This window comes from Nyctibius grandis, chromosome 18, assembly GCF_013368605.1.
Source record: "Nyctibius grandis isolate bNycGra1 chromosome 18, bNycGra1.pri, whole genome shotgun sequence".
NCBI lineage: Eukaryota > Metazoa > Chordata > Aves > Nyctibiiformes > Nyctibiidae > Nyctibius > Nyctibius grandis.
The window spans coordinates 1404366-1422940 of NC_090675.1; the positions used below are offsets into that span (position 1 = coordinate 1404366).

Sequence of the window (18575 nt, forward strand, 5' to 3'; positions counted from 1 at the left end):
TTATAGGCTCGGTCCGAGGGGGTGGGGGGCGGCGGCGGCCCCAGCCCCGAGGGGGCGGCTCCCCCCTAAAAGCCGGCGGCGGGACGCGCGGCGGGCAGAGGCGCGGCCGGCGCTCCCCGGTGCTCCGGGGCCGCCGCTCCCCGGTGCCGTTGCGGCTCGGCCCGCCATGCCCCCGCGGGGGCCATTCGCACGGGCCCCGGCTCCGCGTTCCCGGTGCAGCAGCAGCCCCCGCTGCCGCCGCCGCTACCGCTCGCCGCCGCCGCGCCCGCGGCTCTGAGCGCCGCCGCCGCCGCCGCCGCCGGGAGACCGCGCCCGCCCCGGCTCCAAGATGCTCCGCCAAGGTGAGCGCCGCACCGGGAGGGCACCGGGTACGGCGGGCACCGGGGGCAGCGGGGCCGGCCCCGAAGTTTGTCTCCCCGCCGAAGTTGGGGCCGCTCCGCCGGGCGCCCCCCCGCCGCTGCCGCCGCGTTACCGGCGCCGCCGCCGCCACCGAGGCTCGAGCACCCCCCGGGGTCCCCGGGGAGCGGCACCGGCAGCGCACGGCGGGAGCGCAGCGTGGCGGGGAGCGGGGGGACCGGGAGGAGCGGGGGGGAGGCGCACGGCAGGCGCCGGCTCCCGCAGGACCGGGGACGCGGCGGGTCCCGCGGGCACCGGGGGACGGCGGGTCCCGGAGGCAGCGGGGCTGCGGCGGGCGCGGGGAGGCACCGGGGCACGGCGGGTCCCGAGGCGCCGGGGACACCGCGGGTCCCGGGGGGGGTCGGTGCTCGTCCCCCGGGGCGAGGGAAGGGGGAACGGGGCTCCCCGGGGGACGCGGGGGGCTCGGCGGGGAAGTTGGGGCGAGCCGTCCCGTTCCGCCCCCCCCCCGGAGGAGCTTCGCTCCGCCGTGACATCACGCCATCGCCATGGCAACCGCCTGGGACATCATAGGGGAGCTTTTTGACATCATAGCGAGGGGAGAAGCCCGTCCTCCCTGGGGGGTCCGGGGCGGGCACCGGGGGACAGGACCCCCGGCCCCGCTGCGCCCGGGTCTGTCCCGGGGAGATGCCGGGGACAGCGGTGCTGTGCGGGGGACCCCGGCCAGACCCCCCCGCTCCCGTCCTGTGCCCCAGGGAGGGGACGGCCACACAGCTCCGGGCCCAACCCTCGCCACCACCACCAACCACATGCCCCTCTCCAGCGAGGCTCCGGCAGTGGGAGAAGGTGCCAATGCGCTGCCCGCAGCCCCCCGCAGCCCCCCACAGCGGGGTGTGGACCCCCGGGCAGGGCAGAGCCCCCGCTGTCACCCTGGGGATGCTTTTTCCCTCTGGGGGGAATGTCACCTTGTGGCTGCGGGGCCTCACGCTTGGATGCTCCCCTCTCCGGCTCCCACCTCGGCTTTGCTCGGTGTATTAACCCAACCGGGCTGGTGGTCTTGAGAGTAAACCCTGAGCCCTCGGGCAGCCCCGGTTCCCAGCCCCGGTTCCCAGCCCCGGTTCCCAGTCCCGATTTCCAGCCCCGATGCTGCCGGCTGGAGGAAAAGCATCATCCAGGCTGGGAAATAGGGAGCCCGAGGTTGAGGCAGGCGACGGGGCTGCTGGCAGGGTTGCATCCCACCAGGAGTAGCCTGTTAAGGTCAAGATCTACAGCTTTCATTTCTGGAGCTAGAAAAACAAAATGCAAATTGAAGAGCCTGTGGGCTAATGCAAAACCTATTCTTAAAGTTTTTGTCTTGTTAAGCAAGGAAATAGAGTGCCAAATAGGCTTTGTTAAGTGGCAGTCTAATTAATAATTTAAAATCTTGTAGCTGTCTTTCATTAGAATTTATCTGTACATCAACCACAAAATCAGTCAAACACACTCATTTATAAGTTAATGCCATTCCTGAATAATTCAACAGGCAGTTAGGGAAGGCCTCCATCCCGCCCAGAGGCTCTCCCCTCCCTGTCTCGCCACGGCCAGGTGTCCCCAGGCGGGGGGTCCCGGTCCCCGGCGTTTGCCCCAAGAGGGGCGCGGAGGGGACACCCCATAGGAGGGGAGATGGGGAGATGGGGAGAGCTGCTGCCGGGGCGCGGGGCTGGGGCCAAACCCCTTGGCAGGGCGTGGGGCGGCTGGCTTTGCCAAGGGACGGGCTGGTGGGAGGCAGCGCAGGCTGATGGTGGCACTGCCACCGCCTTCCCCATCCCACTGTCAGGGCTTGGGGCTGGGGGACGCGGGCAGGGCTTGGGGGACGCGCAGGCAGTGTCCCCGGGGGAAGCAGCTCCGTGTGCTCGCTCGCGGGGGGTGGCTTCGTGCGTGGTGCCACGCGAGGCGAAAGTGATTGCTGCTGGAGGTTGGCAGCAGGACGCGTGGCCAGGGCAGCGCTGCGGTGCCCCGTGAGCTCCAGCCGTGGAGGCACCGGGCACCTCCAGTGGGAATCGGGGTGGATTTTGGGCACCGGGACCTCATCGGCGTGGCAGTAGGTGACAGCGCGGGGTGCACAACGTGGGTGAGGGTGTCGCTGCGCTGTGTGCCCTGCCAGAGGTGGCCGCAGGCAGGAGCGCAATGCCGGCAACGCAGGAGAAGGAGATTTCCAGCTCAAGGATGACACCAAGGTCACAGGCAGCCACGTCCCCATCCCCGCCACCGCTCAGCCCATCGACGGGGTGTCCAGCACCCGTCCCTCCCTGCAGCGAAGCAGCCAGTGGGCAGGGTGCGGGCGCAGGCTGGGCTGCGGTTCCTGCGCCGGGGAGCCGAGAGCCCAGCAACCTTTCTGCTTATAAAAGTTTAATTTCCTAAAGAGCTGAGAGGAAGCCACAAGCTCTCTGTGCCTGGCGAAGCAAGGGGGGGTGGCCAGGGGGGGCGGTCAGGATGCGGCCCAGGCTGTCCTTGCGGTGGTGCAGGGCGGGGGACGAGGGGGGCTTGGGCAGGCGAGACCCGCCTGGACCCAGACCCGGAGCCAGGATGCGAAGGAGCTGTCGCCGCTCAGTGCCGATGGAGCCTGGCAGGGACAGAGGCACGGCCACGCTCGGCTAAAAGTTATTGCCACCTTTTGTCTAAAGTGCCGCACCCAGCGCCCTGCGGTCCCATCCGGGTGCCCGAGGCTGCAGGTGACACTCCAGGTGGCCTCGAAGCACTGCCCTAAAAACACCAGCGAACCTGCCGGGGAGATGTAAAAATATGCATTTTTCTGGTGTGATTTCACACCCATCTTTCCCTGAGGCACCTGGTGGTGCCGGAGCTGGCGGCAGTGGATCCTCGTGGTTTGCAGGATGAGGCCACGGGTGGGATGTTGTTGCCCTGGGGCTGGGCAGGGGCTGCTGAACACAATAGCAAGAGCCAAAACTCTCTTTGGAGGCAAAGACGAGGCAGGGAAGCACAGGAGCCTGGAGGGACGTGGTGGTGGCCAGGTGCAGCCAAGGCCACCCCCTACTGGGATGTCCCTGGGGGGCTCTGTTGGGTTGTCTCCACCTCCCTGGCGGTGCCCCCAGGAGCCCCGGAGCAGCATGGAGGCAAAACTCCCCATGCAGAGGAGTGACCTAGGACACGGCCACTTGAGCCCCACATCACGGGGACAGCCACCCATCCCGCTCTGCCCCATGTTGGGGCACCCCTGGGTGACACCGCTGCCTGTCCCCACCCTGGGGAGCTGCTCCAGCTGCCCCCAAACAGCTGAAAACTCGGGTTTTGTTTGCAAAGTGCAATCCCAGGGCTTAGTGTGGTATAAACTGGTTATTAACGGCAGATTATGTCTTTAAAAGCACTTTGGTGGAGTGGTGGGCAGCGGTGGGCAGCGGCACCCAAGCAATGGTGGCCGTTGTTTGGGTTCCCAGCGGGGTGGGACGGGCGAGGTGCTGCCCCAACCAAGCACCCCCCGAAGGAGGCTGGCGTCTGATTTAATTGCGGAGGCAACAAGTCGGGGGGGGCTGGGCAGCAGCGGGGAGAGGTGTGGGGCTGGGAGCGAGCAGGGTGCTGGTGGGGATCAGCGAGGAGGAGCCGGGGGGTCCGTGTGCCGGCGTGGGCAGGGGTGGGGGGCACGACGGCGATGCAGGAGCGCCTGTGTCCTCTCTGGCGAGTGGCTCCTTCCCCGCTACATTGGGTGACGCTGCCCGAGCCCAAGGGGGATGAGCCAGCTCGGCCCCAGGTCCCTCTGCCGGCAGCGCGGCTGGTGCTGTCCTCGCTCGGGGTGTCGGTGCCGTGTCCCATCTCCCAGATCGCGGGAGTGCCGATCCCCCCGTACCATCCCTGCGGAACGGCATCGCCATGGAAACCCGCAGCCCTGCGCCTGCCGCCCGGCACTCGCAGGGGGACACTTTTAGGAATATTATTTTTACTGATGACAAACGATGGAGGCTCGGCGCTGAGGGAGGGAACGCAGCGCCCAGCGCCGGCCACCGCCTGCCCTCCGCAGCGGCTGGTCTGTCTCCTGCCCGTTTTGCCGAGGCCAGGGCACGTGCCACGAGCCTGTCGGGCAGCCACGGCTCTGCCCGCGTGTGAAGTGCGGGCAGCGGCAAGCGGCAGATGCCGGATGGGGAAGATGCAGGGGGCAATCTTCTTTGCGCAGATTAGGATCGGGGGGTTTATTAAGCAGAAAATGCTCCATTTGGTGCAGAAAGCTCCTTTTCCTCTTTAACAGCACGTGTGCCCGCCGGCTGCTTGCTTCCCGGTGGCGCTGGCACGGCGGCTCGGAGCCAGCCCGGCTTTGGCAAGCGGCTTTTCGCGATGCTCCTGCCTGGGTTGTTAGTGCCGTGACCGCCCCAGTGGCTCCCAGTGCTGACAGCCGCTTGGCAGGACAGGATGGCAGCGGATCTTGGCCCCAGAGAGGTCCATCACGTCCCGATGGTGCCTGGCCATGGGGAGAGCGGGGCACCGGAGCCGGAGGGCATCGGAGATGCTCCACGTGCCCCCCAAGTCCCAGCATCGCCGTGGCACGGGAGGCTGCGGCCGTCGCTTCCCGGGAGCAGCAGCAGGAGGGGGTTTGGCTGGCGCTGGCAGGGCTCCCGTACGGAGGCAGCCCTGCAAGCGGAGGGGAGGTGCCAGCAGCTCTGCCAGCCCCGCGTGCCGCACTTGGGAACTGCTTTTTTTTGTTTTCCAGCTGCGTTTGCACCGGTGTCGGCACTGGTTTGCTGGGGGAAACCCCAGCCCCGTGGCCACAGGACCCCCACGGTGCCATCCGAGGGGTGCCAAGCTCATCCTCATGTGTGGAGAACATCCCGGGGGTTTTTGGCCCCATGACGAGCCCGCGGTGGCCCCGGGTGGGCTCTTGTCCATAAGGCCTTCACCCAGCCGGGCATCGATGAGCATCTGGGCATGGGGATGTGCTTGCGTGGGGCAGAGCCCCTCTGATCCCCCGGTGCGAAGGCAGAGGGGGGGCAAAGGCTGCCAGCAGCCCCTGCCAGCCCCTGCCCCCCGAGCCGCCCTGCCTCCCCGCTGCCTGCAAACTGGGCAGCCCGTGGGGTGCTGGACACGGGCACCCCCGGGCAGTACATCGGAGCCGGGAGAGGGGCCGGGATGAGCCCCCCACCAGCAGGGATGTGCCGGGGTGTTTGTGCTAACAAGCCCAGCATATTATAATTTCAATGGAATTTAAAAAACAAAATAGTCCTCAGACAAACGGCTCCGCAGTGCCTCTGCCAGGGCCTAAGATCTGCCGCTATCTATTTTTTAATAATTGAGGGTAATAAATATGTATTTCTTTCTCCTTTCTCTCCGTACTCCGCAGCTTGTCAGCTCCCTGCGTCTCTCCTCTGATCAGACCCCATCTTTGCTGCGCGGAAAGGAAAAAAAAAAAAGGGAAAAAAGAAAAAAAAAAAGAGAGGGGAAAAAAAAAAAAGACCCTTTAAGCAAAAAGGATTAAAGCCTTGAAAGTAGGTCTGCCCGAGCTGCTCGGCTCTCCCTGCTCCCCGCCAGCCGCAGCCAGGGCCAGGGAGGGCTGTGCTGGGGCGAGAGGAGCATCCCCAGGGGACTGAGTCCGGCCCCGAGGGGTGTTGGGGGGTGCAGAGCCCGACTGGGCGGTGGGAACCCCCCGGGAGCCGGGCAGAGCTGCTGGACAACTTGGCAAACCGCTGCTCCGAGGCAGTTCTGCTTCAGCGGCGAATATTCCCCAGTGCTTTATTCCCTCTGGTTTTTGGATGGGGATGTTGGCTCGAAAATGAGGGGGGGGGTGTGATGGCAGGGCCAGGCGCGGGGCAGGCTGCGGGACCCCCCTCCCCGGCTGCGGGCTGCTGGGGCGGCCGAGGCGCTGGTGTGAAGGAGGCGGCTATTTATAGCTTCCCTCGGCTTTTGTTCCTTTTCCAGTAGAGCTCCTCTCGAAATAGAAACAGCCCCGGCTGCGCGGCCGCTGCCAGGGCCCAGCCTGGCCGTGGGGGGCACCTCCCGGGCTGGGGTCGGGGGGACCCCCCCTGCCACGAGGTGCCATCGCCTGGGGCATCCCCCCGTCCTGCATCCCTCGAGATGGGGCTGGCGTGGGGTGGGGAGGGGGAGCCAGCCTGTGCCAGCCCCTCATGTCCTGGCGATGCCCGGCTTGACCTTGGCGGGGGGATGAATGGCTCCGGGGGGGGGGACAGCACTGGAGAGGGGGTGCCCTGCCTTGGTCCGTCCCCGTTCTGCAGCTCAGCCGTCGCCTCTGCTCTTCCCTCCCAGCACCCAGCCATCGCCCCCCCCCATCTCTGATCAATATAGCTGGGAAAAAACAAAACAAAACAAAGTAAATATTTAATACGATCCAGGGAGCCACGGCGAGCGCTCCCCCCGTCTGGCTCCTCCGCCAGCCGCTCGCAGCAGCTCCCCGGCCCTAATGAGCCTGAGTGCAGCAGGGATCGATGGTCGAGGCAACCTCCGCAGAGGGGTCAGGGCCACCACGTCCCCCCCTGCCCACTCTGGGCCCCCCTAGGGCCACCCGCCCCGTCCTCCTCCTGCCCTGCTTCTCCTCTCCTGTGTCCCCTTTGTCCTCTCGGGCTCCCAGGAGGGACGAGGGCTCTGCAGCTCCGGCGCAGCCGTCCCTTGTCCTGCTGCCACACAGGACACGAGCTGTGTCAGGCATCAGCTCCAGGCTGGTGGCTTCTGCAGGGGTGCGGGACAGGGCGTGCGTAGGGCTGGATCCAGCGTCTGTCCCCTCCCTCGGGGAGCAGCTCCCTCATGGATGGGGGCACAGAGCCCGGGGGGGGCCCAGACACCCCCAGAGCTGGCGCCAGCTTCCTCATTGGTGCCAAGACACTGTCCCTGCTCATGGTGTGACCAGACCTGCCTCCTCCTCCTCCTCCTCAGCAGCCTCTCCCGCTGGGGACCTGTGTCCTCCGGTGTCCCCCAGAGTCCCCGGGCACTGATGCCATTTGGGAAGCCCCGGTGCCGGGCGGCTGGCAGACTCAGCCCAGCGATGCCGACGTGGGACCTGCCTCACCCTGCTCCAGCTCCACGTGTTTTCCAAGTTCGGATGGTCCCTGTTGCTCCGACGCCAATGCCAACAGAGTGGCACTCATTACCGGGGGCTGCCACATCGCCTGGTGCCCTGCCACAGCCGACCTCCCCTGGACGAAGCCCGTGTTGTGCCCCCCAGCCTGCGCCGTGGGTTAGGGAGAGGGGCCAAGCCGTGCCCCTGGCCAGGCGCTCCATTGTATGGACCTGTGCGTTGCCGTGTGGCCTCATCCTGCCCCGGGCTGTGGCTGGTTTCCCAGCGGGATGCAGATGTGGTGCGCTGGAGGTAAACCCCAAGAGGAGAACCTGGTGGCACCTGGGATGAACCCGGGGCTGAGCTCTGTCCCCAGGATGGGACAAGAGGAACATCCGCCCTGCCCGACACCCCTTGCCCAGCCCCACCAGAGCTCCAGCACCACGAGGAGCCCCGGCCGGGCTTGTCCCTGCCCCGGCGTGCAGGGATGGAGCACCGCAAAGCCCCGGCCAGGCTGTCCTTGGGGATGGCAGCTGGACTTACAGCTGGAAAACAACCTGGTGCACCCCAAGCACAGAGCAGGGAAGGTCCTTCCCTGGTGGCTTGGGGACCGTCTCGTGTCTCCAAGGTGATATCGAGCATCTTCCCACAGCTCGGGGGTCTCCAGGCAGGCGGGAGGGCACAGAGGTGCCAGGGCAGGCAGCCGCGGTGGCGGCTGGGACAGTGGCGTGCGTCCTGCGTCAGGGCCGCAGGCTCGTGGCAAGGTGCCGAGGAAGTTTTGCAGCAGCATTAGAAAATGTTGACATGTTTTTTGAAACAATTTCAGATCTGATATCTGCGCCAGATTGAGTTTGTAACCAGCTTTATTGTTTAAGCCTGCTGGGATTTCATCAAAGGCGTCTGCTGTTTACCCAGAACCATTTCATTGGAGAAAACAGCAAACAGACCTGCATTTCTATCTGATTTCACTTTTTCCTTTTCCTCCTGAATTTAAGTGCTTGTGAAAAGCATGGCTGATAAGGCAGAGCAATGTGGATAAATCCCGAGGACTGGCTCGGCGGAGGCTCCACTGGCTGCTCCGAGGTTATTAACAGAGCGCAGGCAGTGGTGGGACCGGCTGCTGGGCTGCTGGGCTGCTCTGGGGATCTCCATCATGGCAGGGCGAGGTGAGTCCTGGCTCCTCGGGATGCTGAAGGCCGGGGAGAGGATCCACACTGTGCCTTTGTACCGCTTTCAGTGCGACTTCAGATTTGAGCTGTGAAGGAGCCGGTGCCTGTCCTTCCCCAGGGAGCAGCAGTGACCCTGCCAAGCGATGCGCTCCGTGACACTGCGACAAGCCTGGCCAAAGCCAACGCAGCCAGGAAGCAGAGAGAGATGAAGGAGAAACCAGACTAGACAGGAGCCTGGTGTAAACCCCATTAATCCTCCTCGCACCTTGGTCCCCGGGGGGCTGCGGCGGCGGCCGCCTGCCCTCCTCTGCCTTCTGCCTATTGCCAACCTCGGAAACACGCCGGAGAGGAGGGCTGGGGGCTCGAGACGGGGCCCAGAGGGGGTTTTACACGGAGCTGACCTGGGGGCTGCAGCCCCCTTTGCCACTGACCGCTCTGCCCCACGCACCCTTCCCACGGGTGCTCCTCATGGTCACCCATCACCAGCATGGTTTTCTCCAGGGTTTGGCACCGTGGGAATGGCCTCAGTGGCTGTCCCCACCTTCCACGGCCTTTGGGACAGGGACACGAGGGGCTGGGGTGGGTGAAGTGCACACCGGTGCCTTTCCCTGAGCTCCTTCGGCATCTCCCGGGCCCAGCACTCCCGGGGTGGGTTGTGCCGGTGGCACCTCACCGGCACTCCGAGGGCTTGTCCCTTCCATCCATCACACCTGCGCGGTGACAACGTAATTTTTATCTCGGGTTGTTTATTTCTCAGACAGAACTACTTGTAAATTCCAAGAAGAATATATATCCCCCACGCGTGACAGATCCAGCACACGGCGATTAATCTGCCCTCTTAAGACCTGAATGCAAAAGTGCCCCAATGTCACTCCTGGGGGGGGTGTCAAGCCCTGGGGCAGCACTTTGGGGACCTGCGGGGACCTGGTGGCAAAGCGTGCCCTGGTCCAGGCGATGCTCCTCGATTACTTATTGCACTTGCTGTCAGCTCCGGTGGTCCCCAGCTGGTGCTTGCAGCCACCCCGGCTCTCCGGGCTCAGGCTCCAGCTCTTCTTTTTGGGAGGTTTATGCAAATAGGGCTTTTTTCTTTTTTTTTTTTGGCTTTTTTTTTTTTTTTTTTTAATTCCTTGCTGCTGCTGCTCCGCTGTGCCCCAGATAGAAGTGCTGAGGACAGGCATTTGCGTCAGGTCCTGCGGTACCCCGTGTCCCGGCCGGCCGCCCAGCTGAGGGGAGCAGGGATGCGGTGAGGGGATGTCCCGGGGGGGGGAAAGGGGCAAAGAGCAGCGGGCAGAGGCCAAGGATGGAGTGGGAAAGGTCCTTTAATGGCTGGTGCCTCTGCACCGCGCTAGCGAGGATGGGCACTGGTGCGTGGCGGGCACAGGGCTGTCCCCAGCCTGAACACGGGGCTGTCCCCAGCAAGGGGCAGGACGGGGATCGGGGTGTCAGTCTGGGATCGGGGTGTCAATCTGGGATCGGGGTGTCACTCTGGGATCGGGGTGTCAGTCTGGGATCGGGGTGTCAGTCTGGGATCGGGGTGTCAATCTGGGCTCTGCAGCAGTCGCAGCCCCATCAGTAACACCCCCCCTGTGCCACAAAGCCGCTTATTTACAACCTCCTACTCGGGAGCATCTGGGAAGCGAAGCGCGTCATTTCCAGAGAGAGCAAAAATGCTGCATATTTCAGTGTCTTTTGAATTTTTTAGGTTTCCCTGAACTGTGCTAATGGGTTGGCGGTGGCGGGGGGGAGGCGAGGGCCCAGCCCCGCTCCCGGCCTGCCTTGCTGCTCCGCCGCACGGCCATGACTGCAGTGCTGCTCTTAAAATATTCAGTGCTGTTGGCCACAATTTCACAGCGGGTCAAAGCGCGCCGAGCCAGCAAGAAGGAGGGAAAGTGTGACAACGAGATTAACCCCGACCCAGCGGGTCCCCTCTGCGCTCGGCAGGCTGAGCACGATGTGCTGCGGCCACCTCATCCCTGGGGACGGGCAGCGAGGCCGGGGGATGGCCACGACACCCGAATTGCCTCCGTTCGCCCCGTCTGGCTGCGTCACCTCCAGGATGCTGCGAAGGGACAGCGGGAGTGTCCTGGGTCCCACCGGGAGGGCTGAGCATCCCCGGGCTCCAGCATCTCCCCCGGGCTGGGAATGTTCCCCTCCTTGCTCCAAGCTACCGGAGAGCCAGAGCTGCGCCGGGCGCCCAGCATTGCCCTGGCTGTGCCGCAGGTTGAAGGGCTGGGGACACCCCCAGGTCTGAGGGACATTGCTGAGGGTCCTGCACCCTGACACGTCGTGGTTCCCAGGCCTCGCACAACCCTTAGTTAGTGCTAACGGTGGAGCGGCAGATTTACGATGCAGAAGATCAGCTGCTTGAACGTAGAGGGGACTGTGGACGGGGATTTAATAATCCTGCTGGCGGCCCAGAGTTTGCTCTGCAGTTGCTGGCTTCTCTGCCAGGCTTTTCTAGGAAAAAGTTTGGGGCTGGGGGGAAAAAAATGAAACAAAGCGAGTGATCTGTGCCACCCGTGCAAGGGGGGATGGTGTGAGGTGTCCGTGCACCAACGCAAAGCCCAGGGTGGAAGATGCTGCAGTGGGCAGAAGGTTCTGTGGCAGCCACGTGGTGTCTGGAGGCTGGAGACCTCCAGCAACTCCCCCTTGCATGGGCCACATGCCCTGGAGCTGGGCTACACTGCGTGGCCAGCTTGGCCGAGGCTTGGTCTTGCGTCTCCTGCACTTCCCTTGGCGTCTCAGTCCCGCGCCGTAACTTTGGAGCTCGCCAAGGGTGGCCCAGATGATCTGCCAAGCCCTTCTCCTCGCCCGCACGCGTGGTGTCATTGCAGGAGGTGCTGCAGCTGATGGACGCTCTCCCAGGGTTTTCATGACCCTATGGCTGAGCTTATCGGGGTCATTTAATGTGCCCCCCTTGAGCCGGCCCCGGGGTGCCCCCTGCACCGTGCGCCAGCGCCGAGCCGGGCTCGTCTCCCTAATTCTGCTTGATCCCTGCTAATGTACCAGCAGATGTTCTCATTATCCATTTAAACATATAATCCTCCCCCAAATCCCGCTAAGCTCCTGGCCTCCCCGATACCTCGTGGCAGTGCGTTCCACAGGTTAATTATGCATTTTTAATTAACCACCGAGCAGAGAGTGACCCATGAATAAGGGATGTGAAGCTCCGGCAGCTGGGAATAGTTGGCAAACCGTCCCCAGGCAGAGCCGTGCCGGCGTCACGCTCTCCCTTGGTAACCAACCCAGCTCTAAAAATTCCCAGTTTGTGGATGTGACATGATGGGAGGATGGGACGGAGCCGTGCCTGCATCGACGAGACCCCCCCGTGATGTTCCCCCACCAAACGGGGAGGAACCGTGTCCCCACTGGAGCTGTCTGGGTCCCACCTGGGAGTGATGGAGCGTGGGGGGAAGGAGGAGCAAGGCAGAGAGGGGAAAAAAAGATCACATGTTGTTTTTAAAAGGCATTTTTGAGTGAATGCTGAATGGGGTTTGGGAAAATTGCCTTAAAGGCCTGTTCTCTGCAGGGACGGAGCTTTTCATGGAGCATGAGTATTTTGAAACTTAATTGCACATTTGCACGGGCTACTGTTTTTATTTCTCTCAGGTCTCTGAGGTGGTCTTTGAAGATTGCTGTCTCTCTGTAATGGTTTTCTTTATCTCAAACAAATTCCGCACACCTGCGAGGTGGAGCTGCTTGAAAGAAATTATGTCGAAATTGGCTCTCGATTTAATAAATCTGCAAATGGAGCTGGGATGTGGAGAGGCGAGGTGGCTGGTGGGGCCGGCTGCGCCTCCTCCCCGCTCCTCGCCTCTCCTGCTCTCGCCATCAGCTGGCTTTTGGCCTCTCCGCGAGCCAGGGGCTGAGCGATGCGGGTCCAGCCGCTGCTGGCACGTCCGAGGGTGCTCCAGCTGAATGCCCGGTGGTGCAGACCCCTCTAACGCCCGCCCAGCCGCACGTTACCCCGGCACAAACCTGCCCGTGCTTCTGAAACCAGCAGCAAACCCGCTGCCGAGCGAGCATTTCGAGCCGTGCCACGCTCCGTGAGCACGCTGTTCTGCTCAGGCTGGAGATGGTGCTACCAGCCGAATGCCAACGATCCCAAGGACCGTTTTCTTTGCCGGCCTCAGGTTTGGGGTTTGGATCTGTGGTTTGCTCCGGCAGCTCCTCCTGCAGCCGTCACCGCGTGCCACCGGCCATTTCCCCTGCTCTCCGGTAACCCACGCCCTGGCTCCCCAGCTCACCGGGGGATGTTTAGCCAGGTCGCTGTTTTGGAAGCAGGGCAGGGCACCAGAGAAACGCCCGCGGCACAGTTCACAGCATCAATCAACCAGGTTGGAAGAGCCCTCTGGGATCATCGAGTCCAACCATTGCCCTGACACCACCATGTCAACTAGACCAGGGCACTAAGTGCCATGTCCAGTCTTTGCTTAAACCCCTCCAGAGATGGTGACTCCACCACCTCCCTGGGCAGCCCCTTCCAATGGCTAATGACCCTTGCTGAGAAGAAATGCTTCCTAATGTCCAACCTGACCCTCCCCTGGCGCAGCTTGAGGCTGTGTCCTCTTGTCCTATCACTGGTTGCCTGGGAGAAGAGGCCGACTCCCACCCTGCTACAACCTCCCTTCAGGTCGTTGTAGACTGCACTAAGGTCACCTCTGAGCCTCCTCTTCTCCAGGCTAAACACCCCCAGCTCCCTCAGCCGTTCCTCATAGGTCAGACCCTCCAGACCCTTCACCAGCTTGGTCGCCCTCCTCTGGACTCGCTCCAACACCTCAACATCTCTCTTGAAGTGCGGGGCCCAGACCTGGACACAGGATTCAAGGTGTGGCCTCACCAGTGCCGAGTACAGAGGGACAATCACTGCCCTAGACCATGTGCTGGGCAGCCCCGGCTGCCAGGCAGAGAGGAGCGGGCGGCTGCGGGGGTACGCAGACAGGTTAATGGTACCCGTGGATGCTGCACAATTGGATTTTGCCTCCCCGTTCCTTAAGGAAGGAGCATCTCGCCCTTGCTCAGAAACCCGCCGGCCCCACTCCTCTCCCCAGGAGCCTCAGCGGCAGTGGGGTGACCTGTCACCCGTGGAAAGCACCCAAAAGGCCACTCAAAATGCTCCTTGCCGAGCTCCCCAGACACGAGGTCACCCACAGAGGCCGCGCCGCCTCCTGCACAAACCCCGGCTGATCGCGCTCGCTCGGCTTCAGGCGAACAAGGCGCCCGGCGATTTTATTGCATTGCTGGATTTTGTTCCACTGTTATTTGCCACGATTGAATTTGCTGCCGCGGAGGCGGGAGCCAGCCCAGCCAGAGCTCCTGTGCTGCCCTCGCTGCCCCGGTGGGACCATGACCTTGTCTCGGTGTCTCACTTAGCCCTCGGCTGGGTGACTCGGTGCCGGTGCGGCAGCCGGGCGCTCGCCTTCCTCCCGCTGAGCATCCCGGCCTGATCCAGCTCCTTTGCCTCAGCCAAATCCTCGCTCTGCTCCACTTTTACCCGTTGACCTTGTCAATGCTTTCAGGGAAAGCATCCACCTTCCCAGCTCCCTCCTTTCTCTTTCACACTCGATTGTGTCCCTCCATCCTCATCTCCCTGAGCAGCCGTTGAAGTTTCGATACCGTGAGCATCCCTGTGGTACCCGAACCCCCAGGCAGAGCAGAGACGCGCGTCCCCTTCACGCAAACCCTCCCCAAGTTTGAGTCATGCTCGCTGGTTCACCGTGTCAGCTGGGAAACGGTGCTTCATCTTCCTCCTTCCCTGCCTCTCAGACTTGTCTAAAAAAAACCTCAGGGTCTCCTGAAACAGTGGTTTCTTGGCCCATTTTCTGTGTGCCGGCGGGGCCGGGAGCATCCCACCTTTCAGCGCGAGTGGTCTTTGATTAGTGCAAATCTGTGTGGTGGCACCATGGCCAGACCAGCCCGGGTACCACAGCTTCATGGGCCTCTTCTCCCAGGCAACCAGCGATAGGACAAGGGGACACAGCCTCAAGCTTCACCAGGGGAGGGTCAGGTTGGACATTAGGAAGCATTTCTTCTCAGTAAGGGTCATTAGCCATTGGAAGGGGCTGCCCAGGGAGGTGGTGGAGTCACCATCTCTGGAGGGGTTTAAGCAAAGACTGGACATGGCACTTAGTGCCCTGGTCTAGTTGACATGGTGGTGTCAGGGCAATGGTTGGACTCGATGAGCCCAGAGGGCTCTTCCAACCTGATGGATTCTGTGTGATTCATCATGCCCCGAGCCCTTAACGGGGACACGGGGCCATTCCCGGTGTATGAGGAAGCACAGCTGGGAGCTCGGTGAGCGGCCGGGGGGCTGCGAAGGCTGCTGAAGCCTCGCTCCTTCCGTACCGACAGCGACGGCTCTTCTCCCCCATCGCCTCTGCCCCGTGATTGAATTAGGGGGCTGCAGCCCGCCTCCCCCCCGGCCCCGCTGCCCGCCGCGCCGGGCTCAGATGCTAAACTCGAGAGCCATAATTTAATAAGTCTCAGGCAGACAGCGTGCTCCGATAGCCGTCGGGATCGCTCGTCGGGATCTCTCGCCTCCTCCCCGCCCAGCGATGCGCTGATTTACGCTCCCAGGTGACAGCTGGGGTTTTGCCCCAGGATTTTTGCTCTGCTGGAGTACGTTGCTCTTTTCCCAAAGCAGGAAGCTTGTGGGGTGAGCTGGGAGCAGGAGCGGGACCGTACGGGCTGCGGCGTTTGCCTGCACGACCCTTCGTTAGGCTGGTCCTGCGAGGAGGCAGCGATGGGGCGTGGAGGGACCCCGTGTCCTTACGGCAGCGGCCGCTCTCGCGCTTCCTGGGTGCAACGAGTTAAAAGTTGCAATTAATAAAGTGCTGACGATGGGAAGGTGGGGTGGGAAGCTGGCAGCGCTAAATGAAACCTGAAAGGTTATTCCAGGAAGCAGCAGTGCTCTTTCCAGCTGTGCTCACTTTCCTGGGGGCTGGGGGACGAGGGAGGGCATCCAGAGATGCTGGGTGGGGCGAGAGCTGTTACTCGAGGATGCTCAGGTACCACCAATGCCCGCGGCACACGGGGGCTGCTCTGTGCCCTTGCCGGGAGGGCAGCAGCACGAGGACATTTTGCAGGGGTTTCTTTGTCAGTGCCCCCGAAGGAAGCCCCTTGGAGGCCGGCAGAAGCCTTTTACTGGTGTGAAAAACACGTCAGGGGAATCAAAGCGGGAGGGGGCCAGGCCACCGCGCCCCGAGGACGCTCACTCCAGCGCCAAGCCGGGAGCGTGGCGGGGTGGGTGCTGCCTGTTCTGCGGCTGGTGCAACACCCCGGGGCTATTGTTAAGCTCCAGTAGGTCTCTGGGGGTAGCTGTGACCTCCCCGATGCCTCTGGTGTCAGCAGACACCACGGCAGAGTGGGATCCACCAGCACCGGTGGGGACAAGAGGCCCTGGGGAGCTCAGAGGGGGTGTGGGTGGCAGAGTCACCCCGGCACGAGGGCCATGCACCACAGCTTGAGCTGGAGCACCGAAAGGCAATTAGTTGTTTAACGAGAGGTTTGGCTGATGAGGAGGGCACGGAGCCCCTGGGAACGCCGGCGGCGAGGAGGGCAGAGCTGGGTGGCCAGGAGAGCTGCGGGGACAGGGATGCGGGACGCAGGGCTCTGCATGAAGCCGCCCCTAAAAACCCATGTCTGAATTTCACAGCATCGCTCTAAAATGGCAACACGATGCTCCATCCCCACCGTGTTCGGCAGGAGGCACGGGGGGAGCGTGGCGGGGCCGCGGCACACCGGGACACCCCGTCCCGCGCCGGAGGAGGGCTGGGGCTGGGGACACGGCGTCTGCCCGCTCCCACCCTCTCCCCCCACCCGGTTTCCAGGCAGGAGTGTTTAAATGCCTTTTATGTTGTGACTCAAATGATGAAAGGCCCGAAAATGGGACTAACAAAGATGAGTTGTACTCCAGAATAAAAACACCCCATGAAAGCAGCAGATGCTGTCATAGGAATAAATCGTATCAACAGCGATCAGATGGGGAGTGAAAAGTCAGGACGGAGCCGCTCCCTCTTTCCCGTTCCCAGCGAAAATGTCTGGGTCCGTGAATTTAGCCAGAACCAGGTAGGATGAAAGGCTCTGTCTGACAAGGTATTTCAAAGCATCTGGGAGCCTCCAGAGAAGATGTGGCCACTTGGTCAGGGAAACAGAGCCCCTCAGTTTTAATGAGCATTTCACTTCCCTTCCTTTATCCTTCTGCCAAGATCTTCCTTTTTTTTTTCCCCTCCTAATTTTCCCCAGATTTCTGCTGTTTGTGGTTTGTTTTAACTTTGCAAAACGTGCATTTAAGCAACACGACGTGACGAGGCAGAGGGTAAAACGTCCCTGTCACTCCGTACAGCCCGGCCTGTTGCTTCTTGCCATAAATACCTCCCCACTGCAGCCAGCCCTGCCATTTCGGCTGCTGCCGGGTTGGCACCACATGCCTGCAGCCGGGACCCTGGCACCAGGACCCTGGCAATGGCACCTTGGCACTGGGACCATGGCACTGGGACCCTGGCACTGGGGACCTGGCACTGGGACCCTGGCACCGGGACTCTGTCACAGGGACCCTGGCACTGGGACCCTGGCACCGGGACCCTGGCACTGGGACCCTGGCACTGGGGACCTGGCACCGGGACCCTGGCACCGGGACCCTGGCACTGGGACCCTGGCACTGGGACCCTGGCACTGGGGTGTATTGTAGGAAGAGCCCGGCTGTACCTGAGGGAGCAGCACAGCACGGCTGTGTCCAGTCCCCCCAGACCAGTTTACACAGCCTGCCCAGTCCCAGAAGGATGCTGGCAAGCTGGGAGGGGGAGGGATGGGTGCTTGCTCACCGTGCAGGGAGCAGGATTGCTTTCGAAGGCAGATGGCAGTGCTCAAAGCAAACTCTCTGTGCGCACTGTGAGCCGGCAGGCACAATCCTCACGGCCGTCCCACCTCCCCCCGCTTCTGCTGACTCAGCAGCTCCAAAAAATGGGTGTCAGTGCCCCCAGCGCATCCCCCAGCCCTTCCCCAGCTCCTTCCCCAGCCCAGCGGGGTCGGATGCTCTCACTGCTCAGCCATACCCTGCTTCCCCCCAGCTCGCAGTATTTCTCCGCCGTGGTATTTGTAATGGGAATTTCAATTCAGGTTGGACATCAGGAAGCATTTCTTCTCAGCGAGGGTCATTAGCCATTGGAAGGGGCTGCCCAGGGAGGTGGTGGAGTCACCATCTCTGGAGGTGTTTAAGCAAAGACTGGACATGGCCCTTAGTGCCATGGTCTAGTTGACATGGTGGTGTCAGGGCAATGGTTGGACTCGATGATCCCAGAGGGCTCTTCCAACCTGACTGAGTCTGTGATTCTGTGATTCTGGAATTTGGGGCTATGGGCTCCATCCCCAGCAGGAACGTGGAGAGGGTTTTTCCTTACACTTCTGGCTCATCTGCCCCATCCTCAGGCAGTCCTGGGGGATGGACTGGCCAGGGTCCCATGCCTGACTCGTCCATCCTGCTGCTAGGGCAGACAAACGCGGACGTGGGCGGCTTTATGCGAATGCAAGTCTCGTGCTCACCATTATTACCCAGCAGAGAAAGGATTGTAACAGGATTTATAACGACTTACTGAGAAACAGGGTCTGATGAGCTTGATGGGAAGCGGTGGGCATCACGCGAGGGGTGTCAGCAGCCGCCAGCAGCAGGGCAGGGCTCCGAAAAGTAAAGGGTGAAGGAGCCCGGCCCCCCGCCGCGTCCCCCCACCATGGCAGCAAGGCCACGAGGGCTGTGCCGTGCATCAAACGGAGCCCTGCCAGTCACGGGGAAAGCGAGGACATTGGCTTTGAGTTTTTAATTGGCTCCTAAAGCAGTAGGAAATCGCCAGAGCCAGTGGAGGGGCAGGACTGCAGGGCCAGCGTGGTCTCCTCCTTGCCCCCTCTACATTTAGGGGGGCTTTGGCAGCTCAGGCAGCACCTCCCTGCCCGCACGCTCCCCTCCAGCCCCTCCGTGTGCTCACGCGTGGCCCCACGCTGCGGTGACCACTGAGAGTCACAGCCACTATGAGCATCGCCTCCGTGCCCGTACACCCCCCTTCGGCCCATGA

At 62.5% G+C, this 18575-nt stretch overlaps 1 protein-coding gene across 1 annotated transcript in view; it reads left to right on the forward strand.

The window, feature by feature from the left end:
* Positions 1 to 296: 296 nt before the first annotated feature.
* Positions 297 to 18575, forward strand: part of RTN4RL1 (reticulon 4 receptor like 1) — a 30276-nt gene continuing 11997 nt past the window's right edge. Inside the window, exon 1 of the mRNA XM_068415850.1 lies at positions 297 to 341. Coding sequence (XP_068271951.1) covers positions 329 to 341 — 13 coding nt within the window. The 5' untranslated portion in view covers positions 297 to 328. The remainder of the gene's footprint in view (positions 342 to 18575) is intronic.